Source organism: Tachysurus vachellii, chromosome 21, assembly GCF_030014155.1.
Source record: "Tachysurus vachellii isolate PV-2020 chromosome 21, HZAU_Pvac_v1, whole genome shotgun sequence".
NCBI lineage: Eukaryota > Metazoa > Chordata > Actinopteri > Siluriformes > Bagridae > Tachysurus > Tachysurus vachellii.
In genome coordinates, this window is record NC_083480.1 from 256,631 (window position 1) to 277,451 (window position 20,821).

Genomic DNA, 20,821 nt, shown 5'->3' on the forward strand with positions numbered 1-20,821 from the left:
GGTAGATCACTGTTATTGCATGTTCCTATGACTTCTGCAGTAAATGCAGAAGAAGAAAAAACAGTTGCAAAAGTTTTCGTCATCTTCAGTGGACATCTTTGGAGTTGGGACTTTCCATTGCTTGGTTTTTATGTTTATTTATATTTGTATAAATTACAAAAGCAAACAACTTGATCCATATTCCATTCCAGTTGGTGGCGATAATGCACCAATAAGCTAGGTTGCCAACCGCCAATAAACACCAAAAAAGAAGTTGGGACTTTCTACGTGCTTGCGTAATCATCACCAGCACTCAAATCATCACCAGCACTCAAATCATCACCAGCACTCACCTCGTGCTCTACGGTTACCGGAGGAGGAGGATCTCTAATGAGAGCGAGTCGAGGTGTGTTACATCTACAATATGGTATCCTTTTACATCCACGTTGCAAAATGGATAATCTAGATTATTTGTCCAATTTTATGATGAATTTGCTTGATGAGTCGTCACAGATTAACGATTAGCTGTCTATATTTTCTTCACCATTAAAGTGTGGCCATGCTGTCATTTTACTATAAGATTATTGATAACTGCTCGGTATAACATTCTTTTACATTGTTGTTGGTAGTAGACATGTAAGCTTTTAAACGTTTTAAGCTTTTAAGTTGATTGTGTAGGTTTTATGCAGTTAAATAGTGTTTAACTTGACTGCCAAGCCATTAACGTTAGTTTGCAGTGCACATGCTTTATTGCTGTGCATTTATTAGCTTGTGAAGTTTATATTTTTTTAAAGTTGAAAATGTTTATCTGTCACTTTTGTAATAACCCTGAGTTTTGTACAGCATGTGAAATTACATAGAAATGTGCCTAAATCAGGTTTTAGATGTGCTGTACCTGATTGCCCACATATTTTCACTACGTTTTCTTCATTGAAGTCCCACATATACAGAAATCACAGGGAACATCACCAGTCTGCTGCTAAAGAGCATCAGGCACAGATGTGTGATAAAACATTTAAATGCCATGTAGACTTTTGTGAAGTTCAATGTGGGACCCTAACACAGCTTTTGTCTCATTTAAAGAGCCATATTCAGTCAGGTCTGGAGATCCGTTGCCCATTTGGTTGCAACAGGACATTTAAGGTGAGATCTACATTTGCATCACATGTATCACGGACACATAAAATGTGCTCTGTAAACCATCTGATAGAGCCTGCTATGACCATGGAAACCCCAGTTTCAGATGTCGTGTCTGAGAGTGAGAGATCAGAAGTTGCAGAGCAAAATCTTTCTGAAGTTGTGGATGAATCTCTTTTTCTAAGAAATTTAACCCTCTTCTATCTGAAACTGCAAGCTAAATTGCTATTGCCTGAGTCTACCATTCAAGGCATTGTTGAAGAATTTCAAAACATCCATGACATTGGGCAGTCATATTTTCTTAGCAAACTGAGAGAAAAGCTTGCTTTGCTTGAATTACCAGAGGAAAGGATTAATGATGTGATTGATCAGTTGTCTAGGGAGGATTTGCTGACAGCTTGTAATAGTGGAGTTCTAAGTACAGCACAGAGGAGAAAGACTACTTTCAAGCAAGATTTCTACTATGTTGAGCCAGTCCCTATTTTTTTAGGAGTCAGTGAAAGAAATGGGAAAGAGTACTTTGCTCAATATGTCCCAGTTAAACAGACCATCAGTGCTCTTTCAGTGCCAGTCTGTGATCAATATGAACAGATGCACTCGCAAACAGCTGAAAATGATCTGTTTCGGGATGTAAAGGATGGTAAGAATTTTTCTGAAAATTCTCTCTTTCAAACTGATCCATCATCTCTGGGTTTGAACATTTACCAGGATTCATTTGAGGTGGTAAATCCTTTAGCCTCAGCTAGAAAAAAACAAATTACTGGCAGTTTCTCTCACCTTGTCTGATATTTTACCTCACAACAGGTCAAACATAGACCACATGCAACTTGTTCTTTTGTGTAATGAGCAATATTTTAAGTACTTTTGGTCCAGCTCATGTTTTTAGATCAATAATTGAAGATCTCAAAGATCTTGAGGAGAATGGTGTTGTGGTGAATGATGGCAAAACTTTGAAAGCTTCTTTGTGTTCCATCGTAGGTGACAACCTGGGATCCCACATGATTGGTGGTTTTGTCGAGAACTTTAGCCGAAGCCTACATTTCTGCAGGTATTGCACCATTGAGAGAGACTCATTCCATGCCACACCTTTAGAACCTGCTATGAAGCGAACTGTGGAGTCTTACGAGAGAAACATTCAGGAACTTGCTACCTTAGGCGATAATGTAGTTGATGGAGTCAAATTTAACTCTCCTTTTAATCAGCTGAATTCTTTTCATGTTTGTCAGCCTGGCTTGCCCCCCTGCCTTGGACATGACCTCTTTGAGGGTGTTGTGGCATCTGATCTTAAGTTGTACATTGATTACTTGGTAAATCAAGAAAAATGCTTTACTTTCACAGAGCTTAATTGCTATATTAAACAGTTTAAGTACACAGGAAATGATGCTGCCAATAAACCAGCTGATGTTAACTTGGGGAGTGAGAAGCTTTGTGGTCACGCTGTTCAGAACTGGTGTCTTCTAAGACTTTTACCAGTTATTGTTGGACACCGAATTAAGGATCCAGAATCAGAAGGGTGGCAGCTCGTTCTACTCCTCAGACAAATTGTAGACCTAATTTGTGCACCAGCAATACTGGCAGATCAGGTTGCTTATCTGAAAGTGCTCATTGATGAGTACATTCATTTTAGGTATGTGACTTTCCCTTCTAAGCCTCTCAAGCCTAAACATCACTACTTGTGCCATTACCCAGAGCTTATAAAACAATTTGGACCACTCATTCGCTTATGGACTATGCGGTTTGAGAGCAAACATACCTATTTTAAACAATGTGCTAGAAAATTGCACAACTTCAAAAATGTATGTGCAACACTTGCAGAAAGGCACCAGCTTCTCCAAGCCTATTTAAGTGCTGGAAACCTCTTTCAGCTTTCTGTGCAAGTTGAAAAAGGCTCTGAATTTTATTCTTGTGATTTTTAACGAAGCGATCAGGGAATCAGTTGATCATTTTGATTTTCAGCCAGGCAATACATTAGTAGCTACTGAAATCACTTTGAAAGGAACAAAGTACAGGAAAGGCATGGTTGTTCTTTTGGCCAGTAATGATGAGGGTTTGGAGGTTGGCAGAATTAAACTAATTCTTGTTCACCAGAATTCTGTGGTTTACTTTGTGTCTGAGAAACGGTGTGCTGTGCGGTTGGTGGATTTGGGTGTATACTGCATAACAGATGAGGACCCAAGACATGTCTGTGTACTTCAAGAGGATATATTAGATTATTACCCTCTCCAGGAGTATAACACATGTGGCTTGTCTGTGATTGTGTTTCCACTCTTTTTCCAGTCTTTTTCTACACTCTTTTCCATCTTTTTAAGGTATGTCTAATTTAGAGGAAATAAAACTTGCCATCTCCTCTTCGTTACCTGGTCTCTCTGATGAAACGCTTCAAAAATTTATCCATGGTCTTTCTGCTATTGGTGTTGAGACAAAAGATGACCTCCGGTATGTCAAAGAAGAAGACCTCATGGAATTCCTCAGGCCTATACAATGCCGCAAACTACTGAATGCATGAAAAAATGAAGGTATGTTTTATTTGATTTGATAGTGCAGAATATTGATTTGATAGTGCAGAATATTGTTAAGCAGTACCCGGACAGCTTTGCTGATGTTCTGTCTGATGGAACAAAAATAGGTAGTGGGTATGCATCTTTGCTCTTGCAAGTTAAAACCCGTGTTGAACATGTAAACAGACACAACACTTTAGCTCGTCGGAGAAAAGAACGACTACGATCATCATGTTAGAACCATAAGCCATAACCATAGGAGAAAATGATGACACTCTAGAAGAGAAGCGCAAGCAAATGGTGCTGCTTCATTCTACTGAAGAAATGTCTGGAGCCAATAGAGGAGAACTTCACAAGTTGATTTAGGTCACATATTACCGTCAACGCCGTGATATAAACGCCACTCCACCACTTTCTGGACTAAAGAACTCATGGCCTTACCTGTTTTGTCTGAAGGGGATCTTTTTACATTTCCAATTGCTTACTGACATCTCACTGCTACAAAAAATCATGGAGAGCATTGAAGGGAAAGGAAAGAGGATTCTAAGATTTATTCAAGAAAAGCCAACAAACAAAGAGGTGTGTGCTGTTCTGTCAAAGTATCAAGAGGGAAATTCTCTGGTCCTGTGCATCTTAACTCTTAATGGCCCATTTCAAAGAGAGAACAGAATCACTTCTAATTGAAGCTGATGTAAGTATAACATTTAGATTTTTAATGTCTTAAATATTTAATTGCAAATATTTAATGCAAAATTCATTTTTGTTTTTCTTAGGCAGCAGCAACTGCAGCCGACATGGAAAGAGAGGGATTACCGGATTCACCCGCATTGATCATCCAAGGTTTGTTGCTTACTTTGTGTCTGTCTCCATCAATTATTTGCTTTCTAGCTCTTGTACCTCTTTGTCCTGTACTGTTTTTTTTTTCTTCTCACTTTAATGGCCATTTTAAAAATTGATTTTTGCCACCTCTGTTCCTGTATTCTATTTCACAATTATATTCTCATTCCTATATTCCTTCCATAGTTAGCTCTCTCTGTGCCCTGTTTTTGTTGTTGTTGTCTCTGAACCATTCTCTCTCCTTAACAAAAATCCTTATTAGTAACATTAGTCTAGATTATAAATTCCATAGTGTATAGTGTCTATCTAAAAATTTTAAATTACATCATGATTTTGTCATGGACGCGGGGATAAAAACGGACCCAAGTGCAGGATAGCGTAACAGAAACGGGGATTTATTAACAAAAAAAACACAGAACAGGAACACGGACTCCGCACTGCACAAGGCAACGCGGCTCAACTAAATAGTACTAATAATTATCATGACACATGAGGGACAGGTGTGCAGAAGCAGGGAGGAAAAGACAAGGTCGGGGCAGACACGTGAACACAGAACATAAACAAAAAGGCACATGGCCAAAGTCCGGGCAGAGTCCTGACAGATTTACTCACCCACAAGCCATCCCAGGTGTATATGACTTTTTTCTTTCAGACAAATACAATCAGTTGTTTTAAAGAATGTCCTGGATCTTCCAAGCTTTAAAATGGCAGTGAATTGATGATGAGATTTTAAAGCTCTAAAAAGTGCATCATCCATCATAAAAGTAATCCAGTAAAAAGTAATTATAGGGGGTAAATAAAGACCCTCTGAAGCGAAGCGATGTGATTGTAAGAAAAATATACATTGTTGAACTAGTCGACTTATGCCAAAAGAAAGTAACTCCCTACATGATGTATGACGTAGGAGTAGTGTATGATTTAACGCCTCTCGTAACAAATAGGGCTGTGTAACAAACTCAAGGTCTTCTCTTATATCAATATCCTCAGAAATTTGTCTTTAAAAATTCTTCTTTTTTGTTGTTTTTTGCTCTATCCTCTGCGCTTCCATGTTCTTCTATACGTCAGGTCGGAGTTCACTCTTTCGCCATAAATATGCTGAAAAGTCGACTTATGCCAAAAGAAAGTAAAAAGTATATATTTTAATTTATATGGTTTTAAATACGGATATTTTTCTTAAACAAATGCATCGCTTCACTTCAGAAGGCCTGAGCCATGTGGAGTACTTTTATGATCGATGGGTGCACTTTTTGGGCTTCAAAATCTTGCCTGTCATTCACTACCATAATAAAGAGAAGAGCTAGGACTTTTTTTTTTTATGTAACTCCGATTGTATTTGTCTGAAAGAAGAAAGTAATTTACTCCTAGGATAGCGTGAGTAAATCATGGTAATTTTCACTTCATTTCATTCTTTTCAGACTATCCCTTTAACATGAGCTATACAACACTTATTAAATTATGCCCTGCCATATTCTTATTTTATTTTTTATAGGTGAATCCATGACCCCAAGCAAATGGATGTTGTCTGTCGAGAGGGAAGTTGTCCTGGGCCCATTTTCAGAGGCATTTGTTGAGGGCCTGGCAGCATTGTTTGCGACCTATTACAACTTAAATCTTGCTTATCAGGATGACGCTGCATGCACGCTGGAATTTATTCAGAGGTATTTAAATTCAGAGCATAAAATCTTATTCAATATTTATTGTTACTTTCACTTTTTTACTTTTTTTTTTTTTTTAGGTTTTCAATTTAGGATAGTTTATCAGAATTAGATATTTTATGGAAAAGTTTTCAAATGAACAACAAAAAATTGCTAACCACATACTGAATAGAGAATTATTTTATTCACTGCATGTTACTAAAAAGTGCAAGGTGTATCAGGATTAAAAACTAGACGAGCACAAGCAGATGCTTCAAGTTGCTTTTCTTCAGTACTTCCATTCCAGCAAACATTCACTCTTTTTTCGTTGTAGACTATTTAAGAATAATCACCTGGATTCTATTAGCAAGAGTAGAATGCCAAGAGTATAGCAGTTAAGTATAGCACAACTGTAGCAAATAATCTATTAGAAATATGCAAATCATTCAAATACTACAAACAATGCAAAAACCGTATAAAAAATAAAAGAAATTATTCTAATGACTAAAATAACAGTGAAAGATAATTAAAAAGAATAGCAATTCTATAATGACTTTTTTGGAGTGTGTTGCAGCCATCAATATCTAAACTTGTTTATTTATTAAATACAAATAAGTTGGTCAGTGAAAATATTGGAAATATTTTTTGTGCGTTTTTTTTTCTTCAGTTAAAGTTGAAAGAGTATTGACATCACAGATTTTTGATTTTATTGCATTTTACAAAATGCGGTTGCACTTCCAATACAGTACAACTACCTTATCTTAAATCTCTTAAGGAGATCATTAGTGTTGTAGTACTCGAGATCGGTCTTGGTCTCGTCTCGGAATCGACCGCATTTTTACTCGGTCTCGTACGAAGAGGACTCGGGATTTCATTTCAAGACCGGTCAAGACCAAAACTGAGGGCATATCACGAAATTATTTGTTAACATCATTACTGCGATTGGACAATAAACTTCCGACCAAGAGCTTGACTCGTGTCTAATTTTAAATGTTTTTAGTTTTTACTCCCCTCCCCGTGCCGCACCGCACCGCCAACCCCCAACCCCCACATCGCATTACACTCCACACGTGAAAGCGGGAGACAGGAGAGCAAGCTGTGCCGTCACCGTGACCGTGACTGTCGGAGAGATGTCAGCCAAATCTTCTGTTATACAATTTGGCTACCTAAACCACAAAGAGTTCATCTGTAAAATTGCATCCAAAAGAAAACATACTGTACAGCAGTGTGTAAGTTCTGCAACCCAACGCTTACTGAGACGGCTGGGACCACATCAAACTTCTATCGACATTCGGAAAGGAAGCATAAAGAAAGGTAAGCTAAGTGCAAGTAATGCTGGCAAATTTTGCTGTAATGATAGCAAATTTTGCTGTACCAAAACTCAAGTTCACCCCTCCCTCCCCATAGTGTTGTGCGATATTAACCAAAAACTAAGTCAAATCATATGTGAGATATATTTGTTAAAACAAACTGATCAAAAATAAAATGCAAAAACAGGGTTTCCTTCCACGTTGCACAATAAAGCTACACAATAGCGTTACCAACATGTAAATTAAAAATATATAATAATTATTATATAATAATTTGCCTACTAAGCAAGACTTAATGCTTGGATCTGTATGATACATACGAGCTTGTTAGGAGTGTTTTGCCACTGCAGTTCATTCAGGTTTGGCATATAATGTCATCAATGTTTAAGGTTTTCCCAATTACAATTTTTGTAATTTTATGGCTGAAACACCTGCATTGTGTTAGGTGGATGGCAAACCATGGAAAAGGAGTTCTGAATAAATGGTTAAGTTAATTTCAGCTCTTAAGTGTTTGTTCACATTTATTTGCTTATAGAAGAAAAAGATAAATTCCCACATATCTGCAATGTCTTTTGATTATTTTATCAAAACTTCTCTCTTACACACCCACACACATGAGAGAAGTGCCAGTCGTATGCATATTCCACATTTTATCATAAGTGTGTCATGCAGTGTGGGGACTTGCACTGGTCTTGGTCTTGACTCGGTCTCGGCCTGTCTTGGTCTTGACTTGGTCTCGACCCTTCAAAGTCTTGGTCTTGTCTTGGTCTCGGTTTAGGTGGTCTTGACTACAACACTAGAGATCATTTAACAGCTGTATAATCACTGCAGTCTTCCTGTAGACAATGCACTAGATGCAGTCGATTACAGTGTGCAATGATTTACATGTTCTATAGCCAAATTTTTAGAAATGCGATTTTAAATCTGTATAATAATATAATCTGTACATTTTGTTTATTGTAAACATGGAGGGCTAAATATTTTTACATTAATTTCTGATCAAATTAAATATGACCCTAATTCTTCATTGAAATTAAATGTAATTTGAATTGTCTGACTAATTTTGTATTTTATTTTTAAGTGTATAATGTTTTTGATAATTAGATGGGGTGTGTGTTTTTTTCCACAGAGGACTTGTGGGCATCAACCTGGAAAATGGATCAAAAGTTGCTGCTGGAAAGCGAGACAAGAAAATGCATGGAATGAACCCACATGTATGCACACTGTTGCGTAAACTAATGGACTTTGAATGGCTTGTCGCCATTTAAAGTATTTCAATAGAATTGATACCACTGACCCGATTTCCAACACTCTAAAAAATGATGTGTTGGATTTACTTAAAATATGTATGCACCATTTTTGCATCACACTTTTTAAGTAAACCCAACTTGGAAAAAATTACTTAAAATTAACAAGAAAACTGTTGTTATATGTACTTAAATTTTTGGGTACACTCAACATTGTTTACTTAAAAATATATGTAACATGGTAGAATTTGCTAAGTAATTGCAAGTTAAGTTAACTTAAAATTTAAGCTCATTTATGTTAAAAAAGATAATTAATTGAGTTGAACCAATGTAAAATTTTAACTTATTTTAGATCATCAGCTATTGGTCTGCATACTGCACTGCTGCTTGAATGGGTTAAACGCAGAGCACAAATTCCTAGTATGGGTCACCATGTCACTTCACTAAAATAAATTACACATGCAAATCACACAAAATAAAGCATTTCACTTTATTTTTTGAAACAGGCTGCAATACAATGGTGAAGCCTAAAACCACACATCATGAATGTACAACAAATGTGTCAAATTAACAAATGAAAGTTCACTTCCAACAGGACACTTCCTTGATGCTGCCCCCTTTGCAACACATTCTTGCTCTGAACTAGAAGGAGAAAAAAACAGTTTTATATTTAGTATGAATAGACAAGACATTGCAGCGTCTTACTAGCATAGACCTTTTCAGTAAAAGATTGTATATACTAAAATGACCTAAAATGACGCATCACCTTTTTTTGGCAAAATACTCATATACTGGTAATTTATCAATACTGTTATTTAAAGATATTAATAGATTACGTTTTTGCATAATGTGCTATGCTGAGACCAGCGGATGTGGCTAGCGTGTCACGCCCTTCTGCTCCGCATTTACGCATGCGTAGAAGTTTCTCATTATTATAAGAAAATATGTTACGAGAAACAAAGTCATTATTACGAGAAACCTTTTCGTTATTATGAGAAAATAGTACTGGTGGTATGATGCACCCGTGAGCGCTAATTATATAAATGATTGGCAATTATCTGTTTGTGAATTATTCTAAAAAATGAAAAAAAATTACGTTTCAAGCCAACTTTTCTGGTTCATTTTGATGGTGGGAATTGAACAAAGAACTGCAAAGCGTTACACGGAGCAGGGCGGGAACAGCTTCATCCGAATTCGCAATTATCTTAATGCAAACGTGCCAACGTGATGCATGGTCATATACCTCTGAAATAAACAAATTAACCACTAGAACATTCATTCGATGGAGGCACACTGCTTTTAGGCGGACAATCGCGTGTACACTCGTTCAAACTGGACTTTCATAAGTATTCAAGTAACACGTTTCTAATTGTTGAAGCTAAATTCGTAGCAATTCAGAAATTCAATTTAAAAAAGTTTCTTTCTTGACCACAAACGCATTAACACAAATAAACGAATGTACGTTAAAACGACAAATCTTACCTCTTTTCAGCGTCTTCGTCTCTTTGCGTTTCAGAAAATATCTTCATCTAACACTACAAACAAGTGTTTATTAATGTCAAAACCTCAAAATCGAATATTTTGCTTAGTTTATAGAAAGTTAAGCTTACCTCTTTCCACCGTCTTCACATCACAAAATGGCTCCAGTTTTTTTTTCCAGATTTGCATATCACGTGGCTCACAGTCAAACTTAAAATATTATGTTATAATTACTTAGTTTTGATGCAATTTTAATACTAGTTGACGTGACTTATGTTTTTTCATTATATTTATGCATACACTTAGGTTCACCTTGTAACTTATATTTATGTTACAGACACTATATATGCTAAGTAGAGGTTGGAAAGTTAAAATTACTTTATTTGTGTTTAGTTTATTTATTTTTAAAAGTAATGGTTGTTCAGCCAACGAATCGTTTTTTACAGTGAAGTTCATATTCTTACCTACCTTAAAGGCAAGGCATTTAATGTGCAATCTCCTTTTCTTTTTTCTTTTTTTATTGTTTCACCAAATACATTTTGGAATCTGGTTATGTTAAATATCCATTACAATAAATTTATGTTAATGAACCTGTTATTGTGAGTTTTATTTGACAAAAATGCTTTAACTTACAGCAAACAAATGGTGAATTGAATTCCACATCAAATGCTCTAATTTACTGTAAAATGAATAGCAGTACATGTAAGTTCATTGTTGCTCTTGTAATTTCACTTGCATTCATAAACATTATTTCGACTTTAATTTTAGTTACAGCTGTAAAAAATGTACAGCATATATACATGTATATAAGTTGCCAAACTGCCAAAGTTGCCAGTAAGTTACTGTAAATTTTAGTTAATTTTTTACAGTGTGTGTACTAACCTTACTAAAATCAAGGCATTTCAATTAATATTAAAGTTTCAAAGAATAAATCAATTACAAATTATGAAAATATTTATTTATAGCACACTGTTAAAAATTGTCCTGTTAAAAAACAGTAAGTAACTGTCAGCACGGTTGCCAGCAAGTTACTGTTAAAATAACAGTGTCTTGTCTTGTTGAAATTTACAGTTTGTTACTGTTTTTATAAATACAGCATAAAGCTGTTATTTTCTACATTAACAGTAAATTACTGTCAAAAGCATTAACAGTTAATTAATGTTTATTTGCACTTTTTTAACTGTAAACTACAAATATGTTGTTATTATACTGAGAAATGGACTTAAGAAAAAAACATGTTTTAATACAACGTACAAATATAGCTTTTGAAACATTAAAAATTGAACACAATGCAGTGTAACTTCAAAATGTGCTTTATTAAAACTTTGAAAAACAAAAGCCACTCTAATCACAAAATATTCTCAAAATTAGTGGCTGATTTTTGTTTCACTGAATAAACAAAACTAATATATTATTAGAAACAAATAAATGAGTGACTCAGAGAAATACTGAGTGAATATGAATTAGTGAATCATTAGTAAATAAGAATTACTGAATGAAGAAAGAATTCAATGAAGAATGAAGTCAAAATTTAGGTATTCAAGAATGAACACCTGAAAAAATTGTGCGACTTTCACACTAAAAGCATGTTTTTGTTGTGTGTGAAGTGTATGTGTAAGGTGTGTGGTATGTTAGTGAATGAGTGGGTTCACTTATATGAAGTCCCATTCAAAGTCCATTAGCTTCTTAAGGAGACTGGCAACCAGAGTGTTGCATGATTTCTTTTTGTGAGCGACCTTCCCTGTCCGCTTTGATAGGACTTGTCCACCCTTGGTACCTTTTTCAGGATTTATGCCAATGAACCACCTGAAAAAAATGCATACATTCAGAATTAGTGTGGGTAAATGTTTACATAACGAGACTGTGAATAGAAATTAATATATGAATTGAAGCATCTAACCTCTGAATAAATTCCAACCTGGATGCAGCCTCAGCTTGATACTCCAACATTGAAAATGTAGAAAGTCAAAAACACAGCAGCAAGTCCAGACAGGAAACTTGGCTGGATGCCCTCACAGATTATTTGCCCCTCAAAACTAATCATCCATTTATGAATGCAGCTTCCTGGTTTTTCACCTAAAACATTCCAAAGAAAAAACAATGTCAGACAGTCACATAACATATTCATTTTGTACTGCAAGATTACAAATAAATGCAAGGGAACTGAGATCATTTTACCTAGTCACAGATCCCTGTTCTTATAACATAACAAATGCATTTCAAAATACTGATTGTGGACTGGTCTGGACAGAAACAGAAGTCAACATGTGTACATACTGTGTATTGTGACATTGTCAAATCCAGGGTAAATGGAAACAAAAACACACTAGCCTGACAGATGAGAACAAACTTCGTTGGTTTCAGCGTATATGCGCGTTGCTTTATTTATTGCTCGGAGTGGTTTTGCTTTTCTGTGCCACGTTCCTCTCATATTCAGCATAGCGATCGGGATGTTTAGATTTTAGGTGATAAATTAAACCCGGCGTGGAGAAAGTCTTTGCAGACGCACCGCCTCTTGAAATTTCGGCATTACATGTTTTGCAAATTGCCATCCGTGGGTCTTTCTCAGATATACTGAAATACGTCCACACCGCAGACATGTTGCTTCAGACAAGCACGTGCAGGCCGCGGTTTCTGTTTGCGTCATCACAACAAACTGTTGTTTCGGTGATCAAAGTCTTTTGGCCGAAAACCGAAAATGCACTTTTGGGCCATTTTCGGCCGAAAATTTTCGGTGGCCGAATATTCGGTGCATCCCTAGTAAAAATGTTGTTTTTCTGCACCATATATTGTGATAGAAATTCACAAAAAAATTCACCAGATAACTTGAATAACTCTATTTGGAAAGAATGAACCATTCGAGGATGATTGGGTGATTTTGTAGGTGCGTGAATACACATTGAAAATAATGAACAAATCACAAGCATAAATAAATACAATAGAACAAAGATACAAATGAAATAAATAGTGCTTTTATATATTTTCAGGTAAATCTAACAGGAACAGAAATTGAATAGTCAAATGTAAAATAACACTGCATATTCTTCACTGTATAAATTAAATATAATTAATTTGTGTTAAAACTACAAAAGTGATTTTTCTCTTTGTCTTTTGTTGTTTGATTGACATTATGACATGATGGTCAAACTTTGCATTTAATCTGAGAATCACGTACGTGAGGGGCATTGTTGTTACGCCCTTAAAGCTAGTGTAGGCAACGTTAGAGAAACCAGCCAGAGGTGCTAGATTATGAGAGTATCCAACTGTAAAAATACCCTCACAAATTAAGCATACATTTGATTTTGGTCATTTTTTGTGCGTACTATATGTGTAGTTGTTTCTAAAAGCAAAGCAAACTCATGGCACCAATTGAAACAGTTTTAGAAGTGCTTACAGAGCACACATAAGAGAGAGTCTAAAATTCAGTGAATCCTGAGGTCCTTCTTGTCAGTGGGGTCAAAGGATGTCAGTGTTTATGTCCATGAGCGCTTGAAGGCAACAAAACTTAAAATCAATTGGATTGTCATGAAATTTGATGAGCACATTTCATGCTAACCACACCACATGCTGCACTTGTGTGTTATTGTGATCTAGTATTTTAAATAATAAGTTAAAGCTTTATTTGGTATATGAGTAATTTTCTTTCTCCAAACCCACAGCTGTCTTCACAGGGTCAGCCAGGGGCACAGTCACAAGTCCCAAAAAGAAAAAGTCAGGTATGTAAATAATGTTTGTAGGGTAATTATTGGTGGATCTGACATCTCTATTAACATAGCTCATTTGTCAAGCAGATTCTCATAAGGAATTGAATTAATTAAATAGAATTTAAAGGGGACCTCTTATGCTCATTTCCAGTTCTATATTTTTTTATTCTGAAACTCCACTAGAATAGCTTTGCATGTCCACAGTTACAAAAAAAATCCTTATTTATCTTAAATTGGCCCTTTTATTCAGACCCTCAGTTCCTTGTCTGTCTGAAAAAAAGCCATTTTAGATGGAGCAATCTAGAAGCCTACTGGTTACTATTCTAATAAGCCTGCACATGATGTATATAATGTGGAGCCAAATATAATATTGTGTGTACACATTTACTGAAAGAGAGGATGTTCTGTTCTCATATTTCTCATATTTTTGGGGGTATCTACTGTAGATGCACCAGGGACACATTGATGTTGAAAAGACATTACAAAGTGCATTTTTGTCAATTATTATTTTTATTTTTTTCTGAGTGGATATATGACTGGACTGTAATCTTCTATCCCACAGGTGGACTAAGACATATGTCCGAGAGGAAAAAGCCACAAAAGAGTAAGTGCATGTAAATGCAATGATTGATACCTCTATCAGTGTGTTGACATTGCTAGTTTTTTAACTACTTACAACAGATAATTAGTCCTAACAGACAAACTATAAAATCCAACTGGCTTCAGGTGTCTAATTTGACCAAAATGCATTGCCAAGTAGAAGAAGAAGCAGCAATAGAGTATTCTCAATTGTGATCTGTGGCTCAGCAGTAGTATTGTTATTCCAGCAAGAATACCACATTGGAACTGAGAGTAATTTGGTTCTATGGTACAAGTTAAACCTGGTTCAGCTTTTGATTAAAGATAAACATCACTTGTCATCCTTGTAAGTCTGGTCACTACTTAAGTCTTCTTAGTTGTTTATTTTGTTTATTTATCTTCTTAGTCCTTTCCCCATCAGGACTGTTGTAAGAGAACGAGTGAGAAAGGTTAGACAGTCATACAAGAAAAGCATAGTGTAGACAGTATGCAGAGTGTAATATAATATTTAGAAACCTCCTTGTGTGTTGGCAATACATACTGAACATACCATAATTGTTAGATAGATCATTTTTATGTGTTTAGTCTTTTTGAATTACAGATTAGGAAGGAGCTTGTACTGAAAAATTCATTATCAGATACTGTAAATATCAACAATGACCCTTTGTATCCATGAAAATCAGTGCCTATAACCAATCATAATAGCCTTATGCTAAGAATGGAATTTGTGTTTTAATGCTTTTTATTTTCTTGACATGGCAAAGCAGAAATGTTGGTTGACATTGGGACATGGAGCCCTGTCCAGTATGGTATGTATTCTTCTGTTCTTCTGCTTTATCAATTATTGCATGCATTATTAATTTACTTTAACTTTGTTAATTTTTATTTATTTATTTATTTATTTATTTATTTATTTATTTATTGGCTACAATGATTTGTTATTAAACTGTTCTGTTTCACAAATGGTGGTGGTAGCTCATAGATGGAAAATGAAACTGTTATACTTATAAAAACCTGTTGTGTAATGTTGTGTGCTTTACACTTGTTAGGGCCCGAGCACCGAATGGTGCGAAGCCCTATTGTTTTTGCTCGGGAGTATTATTTTTTTTATTTTTATTTTTTTTACCCACACATTGGCCAATTGGGGTCCCTTAACATGCTCGAAAACTCTTGAAATTTGGAACACATGTCAGAGTCGTGCGACACTGGGTTTCGGCAAAGGCTGGAATACGAGCGTGGCAGGGGGCTCTGTAGCGCCCCCTGTAATGCAAAAACAAACATTGGTGCAGAGATCGGGCAATTATGTAGAGTTGGTACGCATATAGATCTCATCGACCCGAACAATTTTCTCGCTCTAACCTATGAGCTCCGCCCAACAGGAAGTAGGCCATTTTGGATTGTTTTATAAGTGCATGCGGTGAACTTTTAAATACTCCTCCTAGGACATTCATGCGACAACAGGTGCCAGGAAGTGTGTCAGTCACAACAGTTGCATGTGGTGAACTTTTAAATACTCCTCCTAGGACATTCATGCGATTGACACCAAAAGTGGTCAACATGATGCCGAGACATTGCACTTGCTAAATTGCGAAGGGATTTTTGATATCTCGAACGGTGCTGCCATGGCGAGGCGACTAATTTATGGCCAATTCAGAGAAACAGGAAGTGTCTTCTATCTAAGGCAAAAATGTCTTATTGTGATGAGACGCGGTGTGTATGTTCGGCCAAGGATTCTGATCGCATCGATGTGCTTATTGTGAGTCCCGGGTATAGCGCCACCAACAGGCTCCAGGAAGTGTCAGTCACAAAGGTGGATTTTTTGACAGCTGCATGCGGTAAACTTTTAAATACTCCTCCTAGGGGATTCATGCAATTGAGACCAGACTTGGCCACCATGACGCAGAGATATTGGAGATGCGAAATTGCGAACGGATTTTTGATATCTAAAACACTGTTGCCATGGCATCGTGTCAAATTTTACTTTTAAAATATGGCATATTTAAGGCTTTTGGCTTGCTTAGATTAACTTGAAATTTGACACATACATCCCATTTGTCGGCTGTTAAGTGTGGACAAAAAGGTCAGACAAAGGTGTGTCTCTTAAGTGGCTCACTAGCGCCCCCATTTGTCTAAAATGTGGGGTTTCATTTACCTACAGTCCCCAAATGGGTCAGTAACAACATAAAATAGTCCACTGATATTTACCCACTTGATGCACTTGCCCACCGTGCATTGTTTTCTGGGAGGCACCGTATAGCGATAAACAAACGTGCGAGGGCCCGTCATCGCTGCTTGCAGCTATATTTAAAAGGTTGATGTTTATTGGAAACACCCAAGTACAAGTTCAAAACAAATGTCCTTCTTTTTTAGTGGCAAGGAGCGGGCCCATTCCTGCCAGCCAAAGGATTCTCTCCAAATGAATAAAAGTAAATAAAATGTACAATTTTAATCCATTTTGGTTTCTGCTTATTTATTACATTTTTTTCTGAGCTGCATTTGAAGTTGTATCACATCTTTCTGTAGTGGTGAAAAGATGGAAATCTCCAGTAAATGTGACAAATGGGGTTTAACCCCTTTTTGGGATGTGGTAGCTCAGTGGTTAAGGTGTTGGGCTACTGATCGGAAGGTCATGGGTTCAAACCCCAGGCTGCCACTGCTGGGCCCCTGAGCAAGGCCCTTAACCCTCAGTTGCTCAGTTGTAAGTCACTCTGGATAAGGGTGTCTGCTAAATGCCGTAAATGTAAACCCCAAGCAGGCTTAAATAGAAACATACTTAATCCAACTCAATTTCCTTTTCAGGTGTCACTCAGAAACATGTTTTTATATGTCATGATTATAAATTGCACTATATGTTATTTTATTACAGTTTACATAATTAATAATAATTTGTTACATTTATATAGCACTTTACTGTGTACTGAAAGTGCTTTACATGGAAGGGGAATCTCCTCAACCACCACCAATGAGCACCATCCACTTGGAGACAGAGTGATGAAGCTAGTCAGTCATAACTTGATTTTGTGTTCTGTTGTCCGTGCTTTTCAAGTTAACTTAACCTTACAGTCCACTGTTAAGAAAGGCCTGTTTGAGAATTATGAAGCTAGAATATGGTTCAACAACAAGTGACCATCTTCATACTATTACATTCTCTCTCCCACACTCTCACTGTCTTCCACTCCAAACTTGTCAGCTGACTGTTGGTGTTTTACTTCTTAAACCAATCATATTTTTGTCTCAACCCTCTTGATCCAAACGTGTCATAGTTGTTAAAGTTTAAAGCTGCTGTCAGTTGTCATTTCAGGCAAATCGACGTGACCCTCTTCCACCCCATTCACCTCCAGTCGTCATTGCATTCAGCTCCCATGGATCCTTCCACTGAGCTCCACATTCATCCAGATCTCAGCATTGCTTTTCAGCCCTGCATCACCACCTTTGTCTAGACTCCATGCCAAAGAATATTGGTTTTAACTTCTGCATCTTGTCAGTAAATTGTTATGATGACTCTTTAAGCCTTTAGTGAATAAATAGTCATTTGGTGTATTTTCATTTGTATTTTTGTCAAAGAACACAAATGAACTACAATAAACACTTGTAAAATATTATCATTTTTGTTTTTACTTTTCCATGCATCATGTTAACTCAAAACACAGTATGACAGTGATATGGTTGATGAAATAAATAAACAACTTACATTGAGCATATTTCATTGAGAAATTTGATTGTTTTAGGTGGATTACTTTGAAATGACAATTTGGGGTAGCATATAATTTAATTATAAATATACTTTTCTGGATCACCATGGTTATAGCTACTATAAATGAACACTAGTCACTAGTGTTTGTCACTAGTTAAAAGACAACTACTGATTTTTAACCCTAAACTGGACGAACTTCAAGTATGGATGCTGATTTGAGCGCTTAGTAACAAGTTCATTGGCGCGTCTCTATTGTAGTTTTTAAATACATTGATATATTGATATATATATATATTGATATATTGATATGCTCCGATTAGTTTATATATTTGCATTGTGCGTAAAACAATATGCACACATTTAAAACAAATTTACCTGTTTAAAAAGTGATGTTAACTAGGGATGAGCGAGTACAGCATTATCTGTATCTGTATCTGTTAACCATATGAATTATCTGTATCTGTATCTGTACTCGGAGTGGGTGGGGCCTAACCCGGCTTGTCTTGAAATGGGCGGGGCTTTGACCGGTATGTTAATTTAAGCATGCAATTGATATGGGTTGATCAGAAATTGTTATATTTATTGCTGATTAGAAAAATATTTACAGGACAGCATCAGGATTGAGCTTCAGATCAATGGTTTTGATCACGATAGCAAACGAACTATATTACAGAACAAGTTTTGCAACAATGAAAACAAAACAATGCAGTGCAATTATGAAGTAAAATGTAATGAACAACATAACTTTCTTTTTTAACTTTTCATTTTTTTATGATCAGTTTGATTTTTTTTATTTTTTTGGTTCTTTTTTATTTTTTTATTTCCACACCAGGTGTGTGTGTGAGTGTGTGTGAGAGAGTGAGTAAGAGGGAGAGCGAGAGAGATAGAGAGAGAGAGCAATTGGACTGTATTCTACGGATCAAATAGTCCGACGCTGTTTTTCAGATCTGCATTGACTTTAATGAAGACCAGTTGTTCCACATGGCTAGGGTCTAAGTTTGCACGCTGTGGACTGACCACATTTCCAGCTGTGCTAAAACACGCTCAGACTGGACACTTGTACAGTAGGTGGACAACTGAGATGCTGCAGTGCAAAGTGTGCAAGATTGGGCCAGCACTGAAGTTTGCTTGACCAGTATTTCACTGGGTCATCGGTAAGGCTGATGTCCCCATCTGTCAGGTAGGCCTCCATATCACCTGATGGTAAATGTGTCCTCATTGGCATAGCCGATTTCTTTTTCTGCAGGAAAGACAAGACTGAAGTGCTGCTGGTGGCAGGTGTCTCTTCTGTGTTTCTTGCAGGTGTAGCCACAGGGTCACAGAGCTCCATCCTGAGGGGTAATGTCCTCTTCAGTGCCTCCACATCAACATTGTTTGGAAAACAGCTGACCTTATATCTGGGGTCAAGGAGAGTGGCAAGCAGAAATGTGGAGTTTGCAAAAATTGGTTCGAAACGCCATTCTAATTCTTTGCTCAGACTGGCTGCCAGTTTCCTTGCTGCTGTGCCTAACTTTTCCCTGGACTCAGCTGCAACATCTTGGCCCAGCCCCACTGTGGCATCCTGATCATCATCACCAGCCATGAACATCAGATTCAACCTCCCACATGCAGTGACCTGATGATGAAGCAGGGGCCATGTAGGAGGGGGATGACCTCAGAGATGGAGATGGCTGTGTTTTGAGAGTGCCCGTGTGACCTCCTCAAAAGGACTAAGAACAGTGAGCATGTCTGATGCTAACCCCCACTCATTTGGATAGATGATTATTGGAGCTCTACCCATGTTAGACTCCTGTGTCATAATCTGCACAGCCCTGTGCTGCTCCACCAGCCGCTGGAGCATGTAGAACGTATAGTTCCACCTTGTTTTTATATCTGTTGCTGCGTCCCTGGGGGAGGTTCAATTGTGTTTGCAGCTCATGTAGTCTGTTGCTGGCTTTGCTTGAGCGATGAACATGGCCAGATATGCTCCTGGCTTTGGAGAGAAGGGATGTCACAACCCTGTTCTTCTCCAGTGCTTTGATCACCACCAAGTGAAGCGTATGGGACACGCACCGAATGTGCCCATATTCAGTCAAAGCTTTCACCATGTTGTCGGCATTATCTGAAACAACAAACCGTATTGTGACAGACTGACCAACAGACTCTTCCCACGCTCTCATCTTTTCCTTAAGGCAGCACAGAATGTTGTTTGATGTGTGCTCAATGTCCAGCACACCAACATTTAGCAGCCCTGCTTTCCTCTGTACTGAAGCTTCCCCTACACGTTCACACCAGTGCCCAGTAAGACAGAGATATGCATTGTGATTGCTGGTCCAGAGATCTGTAGTGAGGTTGATGACACCTCCTTCAGCTGCCTTAAGTGACTGGACCAACTCCCCTCTCATTGCCTCATACAGCTCAGGCACTACAGTTCGACTGAAATAGTGCCTCGATGGGATCTTATACTTGGGCTCTAAAAAGCCAACAAGTTGCTTGAAGCCTCTCCTCTCCACCACAGAGAAAGGTTCAAGATCAGTGCAGATCATTTTACCAATCATCTCTGTAATTTGTTTTGACCGGGGATGATTTGCTGAGAATGGCTGCTTTGCTGCAAATGCAGTGAGTATTGGTGAAGAGGAAGATGAATGTGAGCCCTTAGCAGCACCCAGCTGAACACCAGTGACTCGAGAAGGAAGAGGAGAGGAGGTGGCTGATACAGTGGGCTTTCTCATGTGATGGACATA

At 37.2% G+C, this 20,821-nt stretch overlaps 3 protein-coding genes and 2 long non-coding RNA genes across 13 annotated transcripts in view; 3 read left to right on the plus strand and 2 right to left on the minus strand.

The window, feature by feature from the left end:
• The window catches only part of LOC132863899 (ribonuclease inhibitor-like), a 201,148-nt gene that overhangs the window by 104,975 nt on the left and 75,352 nt on the right, over nt 1-20,821 (plus strand). The window lies entirely within an intron of this gene.
• Nucleotides 1-20,821, minus strand: part of LOC132863895 (NACHT, LRR and PYD domains-containing protein 3-like) — a 373,784-nt gene that overhangs the window by 33,016 nt on the left and 319,947 nt on the right. The gene's annotated exons all lie outside the window — the stretch shown is intronic.
• On the plus strand, nt 117-14,430 carry LOC132863901 (uncharacterized). Of its 6 annotated transcripts, XR_009650159.1 has the most exons (7): nt 4,036-4,305; nt 4,388-4,454; nt 5,941-6,109; nt 6,420-6,479; nt 8,525-8,609; nt 13,781-13,837; nt 13,913-13,928. XR_009650159.1 is itself a non-coding variant. In XM_060896984.1 (6 exons), the coding sequence occupies exons 1-6, from the start codon at nt 4,258-4,260 to the stop codon at nt 14,394-14,396; spliced, it is 435 nt and encodes a 144-aa protein (XP_060752967.1). In that variant the 5' UTR covers nt 4,036-4,257; the 3' UTR covers nt 14,397-14,430. The 6 variants fall into 6 exon arrangements, 5 of the variants coding, with proteins under 5 accessions (XP_060752965.1, XP_060752967.1, XP_060752966.1 ...); XM_060896984.1 differs by lacking the exons at nt 6,420-6,479; nt 13,913-13,928 and adding an exon at nt 14,388-14,430; XM_060896983.1 differs by lacking the exon at nt 6,420-6,479 and having other exon boundaries at nt 13,913-14,162.
• Nucleotides 1,243-3,615, plus strand: LOC132863905 (uncharacterized). Its single transcript, XR_009650160.1, has 3 exons — nt 1,243-1,756; nt 2,095-2,164; nt 3,426-3,615. It is a non-coding gene; the product is annotated as an uncharacterized LOC132863905 (long non-coding RNA).
• LOC132837422 (uncharacterized) lies at nt 11,074-12,480 on the minus strand. Its single transcript, XR_009647532.1, has 2 exons — nt 12,022-12,480; nt 11,074-11,927 (listed from the first exon to the last, which is right to left on the minus strand). It is a non-coding gene; the product is annotated as an uncharacterized LOC132837422 (long non-coding RNA).